At 50.8% G+C, this 17,251-nt stretch overlaps 1 protein-coding gene and 2 non-coding genes across 3 annotated transcripts in view; all 3 read left to right on the forward strand.

Annotated features, from left to right (window-relative positions):
• Window positions 1-16,958, forward strand: part of NOP58 (NOP58 ribonucleoprotein) — a 30,781-nt gene extending 13,823 nt beyond the window's left edge. The window contains exons 5-15 of the mRNA XM_038749023.1: window positions 857-993; window positions 2,958-3,022; window positions 4,065-4,199; window positions 6,024-6,169; window positions 8,473-8,599; window positions 10,195-10,358; window positions 11,475-11,609; window positions 11,781-11,842; window positions 13,277-13,410; window positions 15,734-15,846; window positions 16,623-16,958. Of these exons, the coding sequence (XP_038604951.1) occupies window positions 857-993; window positions 2,958-3,022; window positions 4,065-4,199; window positions 6,024-6,169; window positions 8,473-8,599; window positions 10,195-10,358; window positions 11,475-11,609; window positions 11,781-11,842; window positions 13,277-13,410; window positions 15,734-15,846; window positions 16,623-16,679 (1,275 nt within the window). The 3' untranslated portion in view covers window positions 16,680-16,958. The remainder of the gene's footprint in view (window positions 1-856; window positions 994-2,957; window positions 3,023-4,064; window positions 4,200-6,023; window positions 6,170-8,472; window positions 8,600-10,194; window positions 10,359-11,474; window positions 11,610-11,780; window positions 11,843-13,276; window positions 13,411-15,733; window positions 15,847-16,622) is intronic.
• On the forward strand, window positions 6,229-6,311 carry LOC119931247. The gene has a single exon (XR_005452100.1). It is a non-coding gene; the product is annotated as a small nucleolar RNA SNORD11B (small nucleolar RNA).
• Window positions 8,756-8,838, forward strand: LOC119931246. Its single transcript, XR_005452099.1, has one exon. It is a non-coding gene; the product is annotated as a small nucleolar RNA SNORD11 (small nucleolar RNA).
• Window positions 16,959-17,251: the final 293 nt, after the last annotated feature.

Consider the following 17,251-nt stretch of genomic DNA (forward strand, 5'->3'; position numbering starts at 1 on the left):
TCCACCCTAGCGCTCTGTGCGTTGCCTGGTACATAGTACGTACTTAGCAAATACCTTAATTATTATTAAAGGTGTGGTATTTGCTAAGCATTTAGTCTGTACCGAGCACTGTACTAAGTGCTGGGGTAAGGAAACTTTTTCAGATACGGTCCCTGTCCCATACCTGGGTTCAGAGTCTAAGACGGAGGGAGATCAGGGATTGCATTCTTGTTTTCCAGATGAGGTAACAGAGGCCCAGAGAAGAGAAGGGACTGGCCCAAAGTCACACGGCAAGCAAGTGTGGCTCAGTGGAAAGAGCACGGGCTTGGGAGTTAGAGGTCATGGGTTCTAATAAATGCCATTATTATTATTATTATTATAATCCCAGCTCTGCCACTTATCAGCTGTGTGACTTTGGGCAAGTCACCTTTCTTTGCCTCAGTTCCCTCATTTGTAAAAGGGGATTAAGACTGTGAGCCCCATGTGGGACAACCTGATTACCTTGTATCCCCTCCAGTGCTTAGAACAGTGCCTGGCACATACATAGTATGCACTTAACAAATGCCATCATTATTATTTGTTTTGTTCTCTGTCTCCCCCTTCTAGACTGTGAGCCCGCTGTTGGGTAGGGACTGTCTCTATATGTTGCCAACTTGGACTTCCCAAGCGCTTAGCACAGTGCTCTGCACACAGTAAGCACTCAATAAATACGATTGAACGAATTAAGTAGCAGGGTAGGGATTAGAGCCCAGGTCCTTCTGACTCCCGAGCCTGTAAGCGCTTTCCATTAGGCCTCATGGCTTCCCATGTCGTTAGTGATGACGCTGGATTAGGCCGGGCCGCCAAGTTCACCTTGTTGGAATTTTGCTTCCTGTAGGAAAAACTGAACCTGAGCTGTCTCCACAGCCCAATGGTCACGGAGTTGATGCGAGGGATCCGCTCGCAGATGGAAGGGTTGATCACCGGCCTGCCGTCCTCCGAAATGGCGGCCATGTGTCTCGGCCTGGCGCACAGGTAAGTAGTTGTTCCTCGGAGCGGGGGTCAGGCTGGGTGTAGGTCTTCCCCTTCCACGGGCCCCGCGGCCCTAGGGATCAGCATCCCGTGTTGGCCGGGATTTGGGCCCTGACTAAAACCCCGTACCTCCTCCCTGCCCCTCCGCTCTGTGTCAGCTCTGCACTTGGCCGCGGACCCCTTAAAGCGCAGCACTTAGGTCTCTATCCCTGTCCTCTACTACCTGGTTTTCACATCTGCCTCCCCCTCTAGACCATAAGCTCCCTGTGGGCAGGGACCGTGCCTGCCCATGCGGTTTTTTTCCCCCCAAGTGCTCAGCACAGCACCATCACCCAGTAAGCGCTCAGTAAATACCATTGACAGTGCTACGATTCAGGCTGGTAACTAGTGCCCATGCTTCCTTTTGCCTTGGGGTGTCTCCTCCCGAGGCCGTATCCCGACAAGTCAACCTCTGCATTCCCTCGAAACGCCAGGTTGGCATTGATGTGTGAAGTGCTTCAGTTTAGGGCGATGTTCAGTTATCCCTTGGGTAGGGACTGTCTCTATATGTTGCCAATTTGTACTTCCCAAGCGCTTAGTACAGTGCTCTGCACATAGTAAGCGCTCAATAAATACGATTGATGATGATGATGAGGGGCATCCCCTTCACAACTCACCCCCCACCCCTAATGTTTTTCATGTCGGAAGGGGCAGCGTGGCTAGCCACCTGCCCCAGCCCTTAAGATTTGCAAAAGAACCAGGAGTCAAGACGGTGAATCTACCTCTTCTTTTTTTGTTTTTATGGTGCTCGTTAAGCGCTTATGTGCCACGCACTGTACTAAGCGCTGGGGTAGATACAGGCCGATCAAGTCGGGCACAGTTCATGTCCCACGTGGGGTTCACAGTCTTAACCCCCTTTTCACAGACGAGGGAACGGAGAGAGATGATGCGACGGCGGACAGGTGGTGGAGCCGGGATTAGAACCGGTTCCGCCGGCTCCCGGGCCCGTGATCTTCTCCACGAGGCCGCGCTTCTTCCACTACAGTCCCTTCTAGACTGTGAGCCCACTGTTGGGGAGGGACCGTCCCTATATGTTGCCAACTTGGACTTTCCAAGCGCTTAGTACAGTGCTCTGCACACAGTAAGCGCTCAATAAATACGATTGATTGATAGTCTTTCTCTTGCCAGCTGATTTTCAGTTTCTTGTGGGTGGGGTAGGGGTCGGCTGCGGCCTGGGGGCTCCAACTGGAGCCGGACTAGGGTTCGAGTCTTTTTGGAGCCAGCGCGGAGCCGTGGCAGTGTCAAGACGGGTTGGGGGCGGAGGGTTTGTGGAGCCTGAGGGGCCCGGTGAGGCTCAGTTGTGAGGGTGATATTCCTTTTCCTCCTCACCTTCCCTCCTCTTCCTCCCTGCCCCCTTGAACCTCCACTCCCAAGGTCGTCCCCAAATCAGTCAATCAATCAATCAATCGTATTTATTGAGCGCTTACTGTGTGCGGATCACTGTACTAAGCGCTTGGGAAGTACAAATTGGCAATATATAGAGACAGTCCCTACCCAACAGTGGGCTCACAGTCTAAAAGGGGGAGACAGAGAACAAAACCAAACATACTAACAAAATAAAATAAATAGAATAGATAGGTACAAGTAAAATAACTCAACCCAAACTCAAAAAGAAAAGCTGCCCCCTCGAATTGCGCACCGTATGGTTTTCATAGCGGAAAAAGGGATAGAAGGAAGGGAACTAAACACAGAGAGTGTGTGAGTGTGGTTTCTCGGCCACAGGAATGGGTTTGTCGACTCTGAGGACTCTCAAGCGCTTAGTACAGTGCTCTGCACATGGTAAGCGCTCAATAAATGCGATTGAATTGAATTGAGGAAATGTTCAAGATCAGGTTTGGTCATCTGAATTCCAGAATTACAGTTTATGTTGCTTCTGACGTAGAAAAATGAGCTCTTCTGAGTGCTCAGTGTTCTGTTTATTTTCACAGTCTCTCTCGATACAAGCTGAAGTTTAGCCCCGACAAAGTGGACACGATGATCGTTCAGGCGATCTGTAAGTACTACCCTTGTGTTTTTAGGCTGAATTTTGCTTTTGGCTCTGCTCCGCGTGAAGCTTCTGCGTGGCTGTGGATTCTGAGTGGGTCTTGCGGGGTGGAGAGCGTCTCAGTGTCATCACTGAGGCCTTCGTGGAAGCTTTGCGGGGACCCCGGGCCAGACTTGGGAAAAGGAACTTCTGAATGGCCCCGAAATCCTCCTCCTCCGAAGAAACTCTTAAAGTATATCCAGGGCCAGGCTTTCTGGGACAGCCAGGAATGTTAGAGCCAAGCAGCCATGGGATAGGTAATGCCCGCCCCACCTCTTGAGAACAAAACCTGCAGAAAGAGGTATCAGAAAAAAATCCCTTTTGGTGATGTTGACTCTGAAGTCATTTGACTTCATAAGGGGGCTAACCATTGTTCCTAAATGGTGCTTTCTAGCGAGACAGGTGAACTGCTGAATTCCATACTTCTGAAGCAGCATAGCCAGTGGCAAGAGCTTGGATCTGGAAGTCTAATCCCGGCTCTGCCACATGTCTGCTGAGTGACCTTGGGCGAGTCGCGTGACTTCTGTACCTCAGTTTCCTCATCTGTAAAAGGGGGGGGGATTAATCCTACTCCCTCCTACTTGGTGACTGTGAGCCCTTTGTGGGACAGGGACTGTGACCAGCCTGGTATCTAGCCCAGTGCTTAGAAGAGTGCTTGGCACGTGGGGCTTTACGAGCACCAAAATTGTTATTATTCTGAAGCTACATAGCTTAGGTCTTCCTTTCAATTTAATGTGCAGCAGGAGAAGCATTTCCTAACCGGTAATCAATCAATCGGTGATATTTGAGGGCTTGTTATGTGCAGAGCCTCCCTTCCACAGGGGGTTGACTGTTGAAGTCACTCGAGTAGTTTGGGGTAAGAAAGAGAGCATGTTGAGCGGGGGAGTGAAAGAGGGTTGGAAGCAGATTTGGGGAAGATGCCTGGAAAACCGACTCTCGGATCTCTGCCTCGAAAGGGTGGGTTATTTTGGGGGTGGCGGCGTGCTGATTCTCTCCCCATAACTCACGGCAGCCCTGTTGGACGACCTGGACAAGGAACTGAACAACTACATTATGCGCTGTAGAGAGTGGTACGGCTGGCATTTCCCCGAACTGGGCAAAATCCTCACCGACAACTTAACCTACTGCAAGTGCTTGAGGAAAGTGGGTGAGTTGACCGCTAACCGTCCCTCTGGCCTCGAGAGCGTGTAGGGAAAGTTGGCGGTTTAAAAATTACACCAAAGCCAGGACTTCTTCACGCCGTATGTCTTGATGGGTCCCGGTCCACTCTGACCTGAGGAACCGAAATAGCCACTGGCTTGGTATTTGTGGTCCTTTGAGATGACCACGTGTATTGGGCTTGAGAATGGTCAGTGTGCAGGAAAGAATTTTTGAAAGTGACAGCTGAACCTTCTTGTGGGTGGAGAGAAGTAAGGGCTGTTAACGAGGCGCTTAGCACAGTGCTCTGCACACAGTAAGCGCTCAATAAATACGATTGAATGAATGTACGACACTTATGAATGGTCCCGAGTTCAGATGTCAGTGGGATTTTCAGATCTATATACCTATGTATATTTATATGTGCATGTGTTTTAATGGTGCTTGTTAAGTACTTTGGGACGGTGTCTACCACAAACCTTAGTACGGTGCGGAGCACAATCAATCACTGGTATTTATCGAACACCTTCTGTGTGCAGAGCTAAGATGAACTAAATGCTTGGAAGAGAAAACTGCAAGAGAGTTGGTAGACTCGGTAGTCACCCCTCTCCCTTCTCCATCCCCCCAGCTCTCAACCGTCTCCGCTCCCCTCCCATCCTTCCCAGCAGTATCTTCAGATGAGATCCCCTCCCTCCTCTCAAGTGCTACTCCATCCACCTGTGCTTCGGACCCCATTCCCTCTCATTTTATGAAATCTCTCGCCCCTTCCCTCCTCCCCTCCTTAACTCCATCTTCAACCGCTCACTCTCCGCCGGTTCCTTCCCCTCTGCCTTCAAACATGCCCACGTCTCCCCCACCCTAAAAAAAAACCCTTTCTTGACCCCACCTTCCCTTCTAGTTTACAGATGAGGAATCTGAGGCACAGAGAAATAAAATGACTTTCCCACGTTCACACAGCAGGCACGTGGTAGAGCCGGGATTAAAACCGAGTTCCTTTGACTGCAGGCCCAGGCTTTTCCCACTAACTCACCCGTGTTCGATTAGAAAATCACAATTCCAGTTTGTTCACCTCAGCGCATTTCATGTTTTTGGCCAGCTTTCGAACAATCCTTTGTGGTGGATCAACTTCAAAGATGTGCTCTACTGAGACTTTTTTTTCTCCTCACTCCCATTGAGTGAACTAGACAATTATCTAAATTTACATGTCCGTATTTTGGGAACCTCAGAATCAAACCCGGCTCTTGTCTTGGTTTTTTTTTTTTTTGACTCACCGTCTCTTTTAATAATAATAATAATAATTATGGCATTTATTAAGCGCTTACTATGTGCAAAGCACTGTTGTAAGCGCTGGGGAGGTTACAAGGTGATCAGGTTGTCCCATGGGGTGCTCACAGTTTTAATCCCCACTTTACAGATGAGGTAACTGAGGCCCAGAGATGTTGAGTGACTTGCCCAAAGTCACACAGCTGACAGTTGGCGGAGCCGGGATTTGAACCCATGACCTCTGACTCCAAAGCCCGGGCTCTTTCCACTGAGCCACGCTGCTTCTCATGTTTTTGGCCAGCGCAAACAATCCTTTGTGGTGGGTCAACTTTAAAGATGTGCTCCACTGAGACTTTTTTTTTTTTCCTCACTCCCATTGACTGAACTAGACAGTTATCTAAATTTAGGTGTCTGTATTTTGGGAACCTCAGAATCAAACCCGCCTCTTGTCTCGATTTTTTTTTTTTTTTTGACTCACTGTCTCTCTTCATTTTTTGCTGTTAGTTTTGGCTCCCCCCGCTCTTCTTTAACAATCATTAATCATCCCCTCCCTCCCCGTGCCTCTCAACAGGAGACAGACAGAACTTTGCCTCTTCCGATCTTTCTGAGATCCTGCCAGAGGAGATCGAAGGCCAGGTGAAAGCCGCCGCCGAGGTGTCAATGGGAACGGAAGTGTCGGAAGAAGACATAAGTAACATCCTCCACCTCTGCAACCAGGTATGGTCGCTTGTTACCTGTTGGATCTCAGCCCAGGTTCCCGCTTATCCCAGTTTTCTCGATGGCGATGATGATTTCTCGATTTTTGCTCTCCTGATGTAGCCGTGAGGGTGCAAAGTCACTACCTCATCTGATGCCATCTTGGGTTGCTTGTGTTAAAATACGAAGCAGGGGTGGGGGGCGGCTGAGTAAGGGGGTCTGAATGGCCAGGTCGTCGCGAGTACTCGTCAGTCCCTTGCCATTTCAAAGGGCGTCAGCGGGGAAGGGATTAGAGACGTGATTGTTTGGCTTTAGTGGTCATAATCAGCGTTGATAAATCGGGTACGATAAATCGCGGTAGCGCGGATCGCTAAAATCTAGGATCCAAAAGCCCTCTTTTTATCATGTGGCAGCCAGCTGCTCCTGAGGATGGGAGGTTTTTCCATCGTGCATTTCCCCATGCGACGTTCAGTCAGCACCCCAGTGAATTTAGGGAACCCTAGAGGGTGCCCGGCAAGAGGAAGAAAGAGGAGAAGCAGGGGCTGGGCGTCACCCATCCCAATTCATTCATTCAGTCATATTTTTTGAGCGCTTACTGTGTGCAGAGCACTGGTTAGCCATCTGTACAATACAGCCGAGTGGGTGGACGCCATCCCTGGCCACAGGGTGCCTCCCATCTGCAGCGGGAGACAGACGTTAAAGTAGATTAGCGATAGGGGAAATTGTAGAGTATAAGAATATTTACATATGTGTTGTGGGGTTGGGGTGAGGATCAAGGGATGCACAGTTGACACGGGAGGAAGAGCAGGTAGGGAAATAAAGGGCTCAGCCAGGGAAGCAGCGTGGCTCAGTGGAAAAAGCCCGGGCTTTGGAGGCAGAGGGCGTGGGTTCGAATCCCGGCTCCACCACAAGTCTGCTGTGTGACCTTGGGCAAGTCACTTAACTTCTCTGAGCCTCAGTTACCTCATCTGTAAAAATGGGGATTAAGACTGGGACAACTTGATCATATTGTATCCCCCCAGCGCTTAGAACAGTGCTTTGCACATAGCGCTTAACAAATGCCATGATTATTATTATTATAAGGCCTCTTGGAAGAGATTCATTCATTCATTCAGTCGTATTCATTGAGCGCTTACTGTGTGCAGAATACTGTACTAAACGCTTGGGAAAGGACAAATCTGAAAAATATAGAGACGGTCCCTACCCAACAAAGGGCTCACAGTCTAGAAGAGGGAGACAGACAACAAAACAAAGCATGTGGACAGGTGTCAGGTCATCAGAATAAATAAAAATAAAGCTAGATGCACATTATTAACAAAATAAATAGAATAGTAAATATGTACAAGTAAAATAAATAGAGTAATAAATCTGTACAAACATATATACAGGTGCTGTGGGGAGGGGAAGGAGGTAGGGTGGGGGGGATGGGGAGGAGGAGAGAAAAAAGGGGGCTCAGGAGATAAGTTTGGGGGGTTTGAAGGTGTGGAGAGAGGCGGACTGTCAGCTGTGAAGGGGGAGGGAATTCGGGGCCCTGGGGGAAAGCAGGGGTCAAGGGTCAGTGCTCCAGTGTTTGCTCCAAGACAGCCACCCACAAGCTTCCAGGTGTCGCTGGCCACACAGCTTTCCTGATTTTAGCACAGCACGGTTCCATCACACCCATCACCTTGCCAGACCCAAGAGTCTGAGTGTATTAATTGGGCTCTCATTAAGCAGTCGGTCCATCCCCATTGTTCCCCTGTGATTTTTGTCCCAGTCCTCCCACTTGCAGCGCCCTGATGTGATAGTTTGTAAATCATTCTTGTCAACCCACTTGGTTGTCAACTCCCGGGGCTGGGGTAATGATCGGGTGTGATGTTTCTGTGGTACTAGTCAGTCCAATGCTCTGCTCTCGGACGTGGATGACAATGGTGGGGATGATGGTCGAGGTTGGGGTGGGTCTTCCAGGATGAGTGGGCATCTTTAGGAGTCCTGTTCGTAGAACCGATTGGGTTCTTATAATTTCAGGTTGGAGTTTGGGACTCAGCGACCTTTTTTGAATTCACGTTTGGCTTCTCAACACACGGGGCCCTCTGTTGCCACGGTGGCTCGGAAACCTCTCGGCCCTCGGCCGATTATTTGCAGTGCGATTTTTCGCAAGTTTGAAGGCTCCCTGAGCCTTAAATTCCCAGCCCTGGGAAGGAAGGAAATACCTCCACCTCTTCCCACAGTCCTTGGTTTTCCAGACAAGGGGATGCGTCAGTTGCTCCGTGAATATGTCGGTCGGTTATCGGTCGGCCCCTTGTCACGCCGGGCCGTGACCGCTGCCGTTTGGGTGTTCGCTCCAGGTGATTGAGATCTCAGAGTACCGAAACCAGCTCTACGACTACCTGACCAACAGGATGATGGCCATCGCCCCCAACCTCACCGTCATGGTGGGCGAGCTGGTCGGAGCCCGGCTGGTGGCCCACGCGGGTAAGTCATGCCCGGTCAGCGCAAGTCTCGCCCTCCCGGTAATTTTGCCTCCGAGGACGGCGATCTTGCAGGCTTTGCTGCCCACTTCTTGACCGGAATCGAGTTCAAAAAGAGCTGTGTCCTTCGTAAGTCCTCGGGAGCCGGGGTGAGGGCCGAGTGATCGGTGATGATGTGCATTTGTTTGCCTGACTACCTTGTGGATAATGAAGGCAACTCAGTCACTACCTCTTCTGAGACACTTTGGACCCTTTGCTCAAACTGTTGGGATGCAAATTGAGCGATCCAAGCACTTTTGAAAAGGTGTATTTATCCATTTTTATGGTATTTATTAAGTGCTTAGTACGTGCCAGCCACTGCACCAAGCGCTGGGGTAGATACAAGCTAACCAGATTGGACACGGTCCATGTCCTATGTGGGGTTTGCAGTCTTAATCCCCATTTTACAGATGAGGTAACTGTGGCCCGGAGGAGGGATTTGACTTGCCCAAGGTTCCACCACCGACAAGTGGCAGAACGAGGATTAGAACTCAGGTCCTTCTGACCTGGCCCGGGTTCTATCTACTAGGCCGTGCCACTTGCAAATCTTAACTTCAGGGCTCCGTAAGCGACCGTCCCGAGGTGAATTTGAATTTCAGTCACGGGTCAGAAGTCCTTGCTTGAGCACTGTTTTCTCCGATCGGCTTTTGTTTGATGTGATAATAATAATAATAATAATAATGGCATTTATTAAGCGCTTACTATGTGCAAAGCACTGTTCTAAGCACTGGGTATTACAAGGTGATCAGGTTGTCCCACGAGGGGCTCACAGTCTTCATCCCCATTTTCCAGATGAGGGAACTGAGGCCCAGAGAAGTTAAGTGACTTGCCCAGAGTCACACAGCTGACAACTGGCGGAGCCGGGATTTGAACCCATGACCTCTGACTCCAAAGCCCGGGCTCTTTCCTTTGAGCCACGCTGCTTCTCTGATCTTAGTATGTTATCCACAAGAGAAGCAGGGTGGCTCAGTGGAAAAGAGCACGGGCTTTGGAGTCAGAGGTCATGGGTTCAAATTCCGACTCCACCACATGTCTGCTATGTGACCTTGGGCAAGTCACTTACCTTCTCTGAGCCTCCGTTACCTCATCTGTAAAATGGGGATTAAGACTGTGAGCCCCACGTGGGACAACTTGATCACCTTGTGTCCCCCCCCAACGCTTAGAACAGTGCTCTGCACATAGTAAGCGCTTAATAAATGCCATCGAAAAAAAAAAAGTCAGATGTGGGCTCCAGTTTTGTGTCCACCCTCCAGATGGTGCTGGGTTTGAAGGAGACTCGTGTGAGGTTGTTGGTCAGAGATTCCCCCCGAGGTTCCTCTTCCTCCTTCCCCATGTAGATGTCTACCCTTTCTCCTTGGGCACCAGAGCGGTGCTTCCTCGTGTAAGTGAATTCCCTGGCGAACACATGTTACTTGGCCTCTCCCTGCCCCTGGGGATGGAGTTCCTGTGTGTTGGGCTTGGGATGCCTGGGATCAGGGGGGTCCCGGATCCCGGCTCGGGGCTTCCCCGGTACGTCCAGTGTGAACTGGCCCCCTGACGCGACTGTTTCTTGACCCCCAGGCTCACTTCTGAATTTGGCCAAACACCCAGCCTCTACCGTGCAGATCTTGGGAGCCGAAAAGGCCCTCTTCCGAGCCCTGAAGACCAGGCGGGACACCCCTAAATACGGACTGATTTATCACGCCTCTCTTGTGGGGCAGAGCACCCCCAAAAACAAAGGCAAGGTGAGTTGTCAGGAGTAGACCCGTCCACGCCCAAACGTGGGGAACGCCCAGATTGCGTGCCCTGGCAGATTTTCCCTCCGCCTGCCTCGTAACCACCACGAGCCCCTGTATCTCGCGGACGGGTCCGGGCTTCCCTGTCCGTCATCGTCATCATCATCAATCGTATTTATTGAGCACTTACTATGTGCAGAGCACTGTACTAAGCGCTTGGGAAGTACAAGTTGGCAGCATATAGAGACAGTCCCTACCCAACAGTGGGCTCACAGTCTAAAAGGGGGAGACGGAGAACAAAACCAAACATACTAACAAAATAAAATAAATAGAATAGCTATGTACAAGTAAATAAATAAAGAAATAAATAGAGTAAATAGAGTAATAAATTGTCCACGGTCGATGATTGCCAGCTGAACTTTGTGCAAAAATTGATGGTGGAAATGGGTTTAAGGTCACCGCCGCTTCTTCTCGGCTTCCCACCCGATTCCAGTTGTTGGCCAGCCCGCGCGGCTCCCCGGCAGGGCGAGGGGGCTCCTCTCTGTTGCTCGTGTTGATTCCCTGGAAGAGCTTTGGGACGGGCCAGGTGCATGGTGGAGTCTTCCCTAACTGGCCTGGGAATAGCAACAGTGGCAGCCCAAGGGTCCTCACCCTCTTCTCAGTTGCCCAGGTTGCCACCCCTACCCCCCCACTCCTCTCAACCCTGAACCCACTGGCCCCCAACATTGTCCTGGGGCTTTGGCACAGCCAGAATTTACAAAGCAGCTTTCCAGCCTGATAAGCGGTAGGCGGGAGCAAGGTTAATTAAGGGTCAGGCACAATCCCTGCCGTCGAGGAGCTTTCAATCTAGCTGGGGAAGGCAGGCATTAAAATAAGTTATTTGTGGAGGGGAAGCAACCAAGTTTGAAGAGAGGTACAGGGGGTGAGGGGAGGGAGGGAGGGGGGGACCCGAAAAAATAAGGTGAAGTGCTGAAGCGGTAGTGGGGAGGGGAATGAGGTGGGAGATCAGAGATGGTTTGAGGAGGAAGCGCAACTGTGGCACTTGAGGAAAAATTTCTGCTATTAGCTGGTTCTCTCAATGGTTGGGGCAGGGATTCCTGCATTTATAACGTCCTCTCCTTCCAGATTTCCCGGATGCTGGCGGCCAAAACCGTGCTGGCCATCCGATACGATGCCCTGGGCGAGGACTCCAGTGCCGAAATGGGGGTGGAGAACAGAGCCAAGCTAGAAGTCCGGCTCAGGCACTTGGAAGAGAGAGGGGTAAGTAAGAGCCGTCACCTGCCCTGTTTGCCGTTGGAGCTGGGAAAGAAACCCCCAAACCGCAGCAGCTCCGATTGAACTTCTGGACGTTTTCCCGTCCATTTTAAGACCAACTATCGGTATCGTCGTCACTGGTGGTTAATTAGTAGCTGACATTTGCCTTTTCCTCAGCTGCGAAGAATAAGTGGAACCGGAAAGGCCCTAGCGAAAGCAGACCAGTATCTGAACAGGAGGTGGGTGCCGTGTCACTCTGGGGTTTCCATGCTCTTTGGGAGGCTGACGGGACAGAAACGCGCTTCACGAGTGTCGGCCAGGCTCTCGGCTTCCCCCGAGTCCCCTGACGGCACCTGGAGCCGGGGGTGACCAAGGGCAGTGAGAAGCTGTCTTCCTTCCTGGGAATTGGGAGAGAAATTTCCGTCTTGCCCCGGGGGCTCCACCCTGCCGTCGGGCGGGCCCCCTCTCCCCGGGCTGCGGGTGGGCACAGCCTGGAACCCCAAGCCAAGGGCAGGATGTAATCATTCATTCATTCATTCAATCGTATTTATTGAGCGCTTACTGTGTGCAGAGCACTGGACTAAGCGCTTGGGAAGTACAAGTGGTATTTGTTAAGCGCTGACTGTGGAAGCAGCGTGGCTTAGAGGAAAGAGTCCGGGCTTGGGAGTCAAAGGTCATGGGTTCTAATCCCGGCTCTGCCGCTTGTCAGCTGTTTGACTTTGGGCAAGTCACTTCTCTGGGCCTCAGTGACCTCTCTCCCCCTCTCCATCCCCCCATCTTACCTCCTTCCCTTCCCCACAGCACCTGTATATATGTTTGTACATATTCATTACTCTATTTTACTTGTACAGATCTATTCTATTTATTTTATTTTGTTAGTATGTTTGGTTTTATTCTCTGTCTCCCCCTTTTAGACTGTGAGCCCACTGTTGGGTAGGGACTGTCTCTATATGTTGCCAGTTTGTACTTCCCAAGCGCTTAGTACAGTGCTCTGCACACAGTAAGCGCTCAGTAAATACGATTGATTGATTGGGCCTCAGTGACCTCATCTGGAAAATGGGGATTAAGATTGTGAGCCCCACATGGGACAACCTGATCACCTCGTATCCTCCCCAGCTGATCACCTCGTATCCTCCCCACTTAAATACCAAAATTATTATTATTATTACTAATTATTATTATTACTTTTAGACTGTGAGCCCACTGCTGGGTAGGGACTGTCTCTATATGTTGCCAACCTGTACTTTCCAAGCGCTTAGTACAGTGCTCTGCACACAGTAAGCGCTCAGTAAATACGATTCATGATGATTGATGATGATCTATTTAGCCTCCTCCCAAAGCACCTGTGGCAAGTGGGCAGCTGGGGAAGAGGAGGCCGTTTGGGCCCGGCGGGGCTCCCACCCGTACTCGGGTCCCCTCCGAAGCATCCTGGGATGCCGGTGCCTGACAGGTTCATTGGCGGACCCCACCGGGAAGCCCTCCGTCCTTCCCTCCCCTGCCCCAGCTCACCCAACCTGGCTCCGTCCTGTGCCTTTAGGGCCAACGGTCATCTCCGAGCCCCTGACAGACCGATTTGCCAGTGTGAGTTTCTAACGCGTGGGGTTGGGTGGCGGCGGCGGCGGCCGCTGCTGCCCTTGCAAACCGTTAATTTCCGAGTCGCCTGTCGGTTCCAGCGAAGTGAAGACCTACGACCCGTCTGGGGACTCCACGCTGCCGGCCTTTTCCAAGAAACGCAAATTTGAGGAGGTGGAGGAGGAGGAAGTCCCGGCGGTCAAAATGAAAAAGCCCAAAATCACAGAGGTGCAAGGTGAGCGCGGCCTTGGTCCTCTCTCGCCGCCGGCGGTCGATGTGCCGCCTCGCTGTGAGGACGCTCTGCTGTGGGGCCCCGGGAGGGGCAAGGTCACCGGTTTGGGAATAAAGTATTCCGGCGCTGGCCTTGGAGAGGAGTCGGATGGCTTTCCTCCGACGGGGAAGCGGGCATTTAAGGATTCGAACCAACAGGATGCCCAGAGGGGTCCTGGATTCAGCCCAAGGCGGTTGCTGCCCTGTCTGCGTTTTGGCAAATTCATTCATTTGCCCAAGCAGCAGGAGAAGCGTCGTGGCTTAGTGGACAGAGCCCGGGCTTGGGAGTCAGAGGTCGTGGGTTCTAATCCCGGCTCCGCCACTTGTCTGCTGGGTGACCTTGGGCAAGTCAATTCACTTCTCTTTACCTCAGTTACCTCATCTGTAAAGTGGGGATTAAGACTGTGAGCTCCAGGTGGGCCTGTTTACCCAACCTGATTACCTTGTATCTGCCCCAGCGCTCAGAGTAAGCTCTTAACAAATACTGTAATTATTATTATTCTTCATTCCTTTGATCGTATTTATTGAGCACTTACTGTGTGCAAAGCACTGTACTAAGCGCCTGTTGGTTGCAACTCAGCCTCAGAGTCAGTAGCAAAATAATAATTAGTGTTTTTGGCACGTGTCTGATATGGACAGCCACTATGCTAAACATAGGGGTAGGTGCAGATAGGACAGTCCCTTTCCCTCATGGAGCTCACGGTTTAATAATAATAATGATGGCATGTATTAAGCACTTACTATGTGCAAAGCACTGTTCTAAGTGCTGGGGAGGTTACAAGGTGATCAGGTTGTCCCACGGGGGGCTCCCAGCCTTAATCCCCATTTTACAGATGAGATAACTGAGGCACAGAGAAGTTAAGGGACTGGCCCAAAGTTTAAGGGGGCAGAGCAGGCACCTTCCGGTTTTACGGGTGAGGAAACTGAGGTATAGAGAAGCAACTCACCTAAGATCACAAAGTGGGCCAGTGGCCGAGGCGGGATGCCAGCCCAGGTCTCCTGACTCCCAGCCCTGTGCTCTGGCCCCTGGGCCGCGGAGCGTTCTCCTGGGGAGTGGTCTGTGATGAGCGTTACCTGTCATTGCCTGACTCCTTTCAAAAGGAAGATGAAGGCAGTGTGTTAGTCACTACCTCTTCTGAGACCCTCCTCAGCAGGCCTCCAGCTCGGGTCTCTACCCCGGCGATGGGCGGGGTGGAGTCCCAGGATATCCAACCTTAACCGGGGGAGCTGGGCTGAAACAAGAGCGGGCCTCCCCCTCTCCTCTCTCCAAACGAGCAATCAATCAATCGTATTTACTGAGCGCTTACTGTGTGCAGAGCACTGTACTAAGCGCTTGGGAAGTACAAGCTGGCAACATCTAGAGACAGTCCCTACCCAACAGTGGGCTCACAGTCTAAAAGGGGGAGACAGAGAACAAAACCAAACGTACTAACAAAATAAAATAAATAGAATAGATATGTACAAGTAAAATAAATAGAGTAATAAATCTGTACAAACATATATGCATATATACAGGTGCTGTGGGGAAGGGAAGGAGGTAAGATGAGGGAGACAAGGGGGAGAGGAAGGAAGGGGCTGAGTGTGGGAAGGCCTCCTGGAGGAGGTGAGCTCTCAGTAGGGCCTTGAAGGGAGGAAGAGAGCGAGCTTGGCGGATGGGCTGAGGGATTGGGGGCATTCCAGGCCCGGGGGATGACGTGGGCCGGGGGTCGATGGCGGGACAGGCGTGAACGAGGCCTAACGGTGAGGAGATTAGCGGCAGAGGAGCGGAGGAGCAAGCCCTCCCCACAGACGGACAAATTCTGGAGAGACGCAGGGCGGGACGGGAAGCCCAGAGCGCTCTGCTTCGTGCGCCACCACCTCAGGCCGTGTGCTTCTCGTTGCCTCCACTTACTAATAACGATAATAACGGTGGCATTGTTTAAGCACTTACTGTGCCGAGCACTGGGGTAGATTTCCAACAAACAGGTTGGACACAGTCCCCACCCCTCAAGGGCGCACCGAGTCTAAAGTTTGGCTTGTGGGCCGTCCCCCATGCACCTGGGACAGGTTTTCAGGTCATCGCTGAGACCACTCCTGGGAGGGTGGGTCGTTTCATTGTAGGAGAGAAGGGAGGATCCGCGCCCTACGACCGTTGCCCGCACAGTCTCTTCCCCAGAGGACCTCACCACCTCCCACCCCTCTGAGAGGACATTGCCTTGGGGAGATGCCACAAGCTTACACCGGTTACCCGGCTTCTGGCCACCTGGGCTGATGAGACTCATCCCTGTCTGTGCTCTTGTCCTTAACAGAGGAGGTAGAAGAGGATGACACCCCCAAGAAGAAGAAGAAGAAAAAGAAAGATAAGAAGAAGACTGAAGAAGCCGCCTCTGAGGAAGAGGCCGCCACTTCGGTAGTAGCTGAAGTAAGATGCGGATTTGTTTCCATGAATCCCAGTTGGATCATTCATTCAATCGTATTTATTGAGCGCTTACTGTGTGCAGAGCACTGTACTAAGCGCTTGGGGTGTACAATCAATCAATCAATCGTATTTATTGAGCGCTTACTTTGTGTAGAGCACTGTACTATGCACTTGGGAAGTACAAGTTGGCAACATCTAGAGACGGTCCCTACCCAACAGCGGGCTCACAGTCTAGAAGGGGGAGACAGACAACAGAACGAAACATATTAACAAAATAAAATAAATAGAATAAAAATGTACAAGTCAAATAGAGTAATAACCCCAGCCCCGTCCCCAGATGGGTGGGATGATGTGTTAGCTGGCAGTGTGGGTCAGTGGTCCTGGTCTACATTGGTCTCACTACCATTTACTCGCTCTGGGTTGTAATGGGCCCCAACACTCGCAAACCAAAGACATGAAGGCTTTTAAAGCTACGAGGGGGCTTTTGTAAACCAGCTGACGCTACTTTGTAGAGCAGGCTTATCTTGCAGGTTACAAGGAGATAGGATCTGTGATGCTTTCATAGCAGAGTGTAATGTTGCCTTCCCGATGTGGATCAATCAATCAGTGGTGTTTATTGACCGTTTGCTGTAAGCACAGCCCTGTGCTAAGCGCTTGGGAGGGGACAGAGCAGCATTCGGTAGACTCGTTCCCTGCCCACAATGAGCATAACGGACTGTGGTAGGGGGAGCTTACTTGAACTCTGTCGAAATAATTCTTTTCTTTTTCAACTCTTGCAGACGCCAGAAAAAAAGAAGAAGAAAAAGAAGAAGAATAAAGCAGAGTCTGAAGACTAGTGAATAGTGCAAAGGAACCAAAGCTCTTAGGACAGATTTTGCTTATTTTCCCCTTGAAGTGCATTTCTGTCACATTTCCCACCAGATCTGTGCTTCGGAATATCAAGAGGGGAGAGAGAAAGAGCATCAGTGAGGTCATCTTTTCCCGCTCTCGGTCCGGAAAAAGACACTTACTTTGTTGCATACAGAACCATACCGGATCTTGTGGCATCTAGCTTCGCTGATGAGATCTTAATTCCTATTTGATAGACAAATAAAACTATTTTCTTTGTATCTTTAGTTAGTTGAATATTTGTTTTGTCTGGGACCCTAGAAATGGATTGGGGGAAAACCTTTCCGGGCCAGGTTAATGCCAAGATTGGGGTAGCCAAATACCCGTCGTCCTCTCCTCTCGGGCCAGTGCCCAGGATGGAAGCAGGACACGAGTTAGTACAGTGCTCTGCACATAGTTAGCGCTCAATAAATACGATTGATGATGAGTGGAAGATTCACCCCAGGACTTAGGCTCGACATAGAAGTGCCCAACAAGTACCACAATAATTAGTAAGGATGAGCACTTACAGTGGATGAGT

This window comes from Tachyglossus aculeatus, chromosome 7 (assembly GCF_015852505.1).
Source record: "Tachyglossus aculeatus isolate mTacAcu1 chromosome 7, mTacAcu1.pri, whole genome shotgun sequence".
NCBI lineage: Eukaryota > Metazoa > Chordata > Mammalia > Monotremata > Tachyglossidae > Tachyglossus > Tachyglossus aculeatus.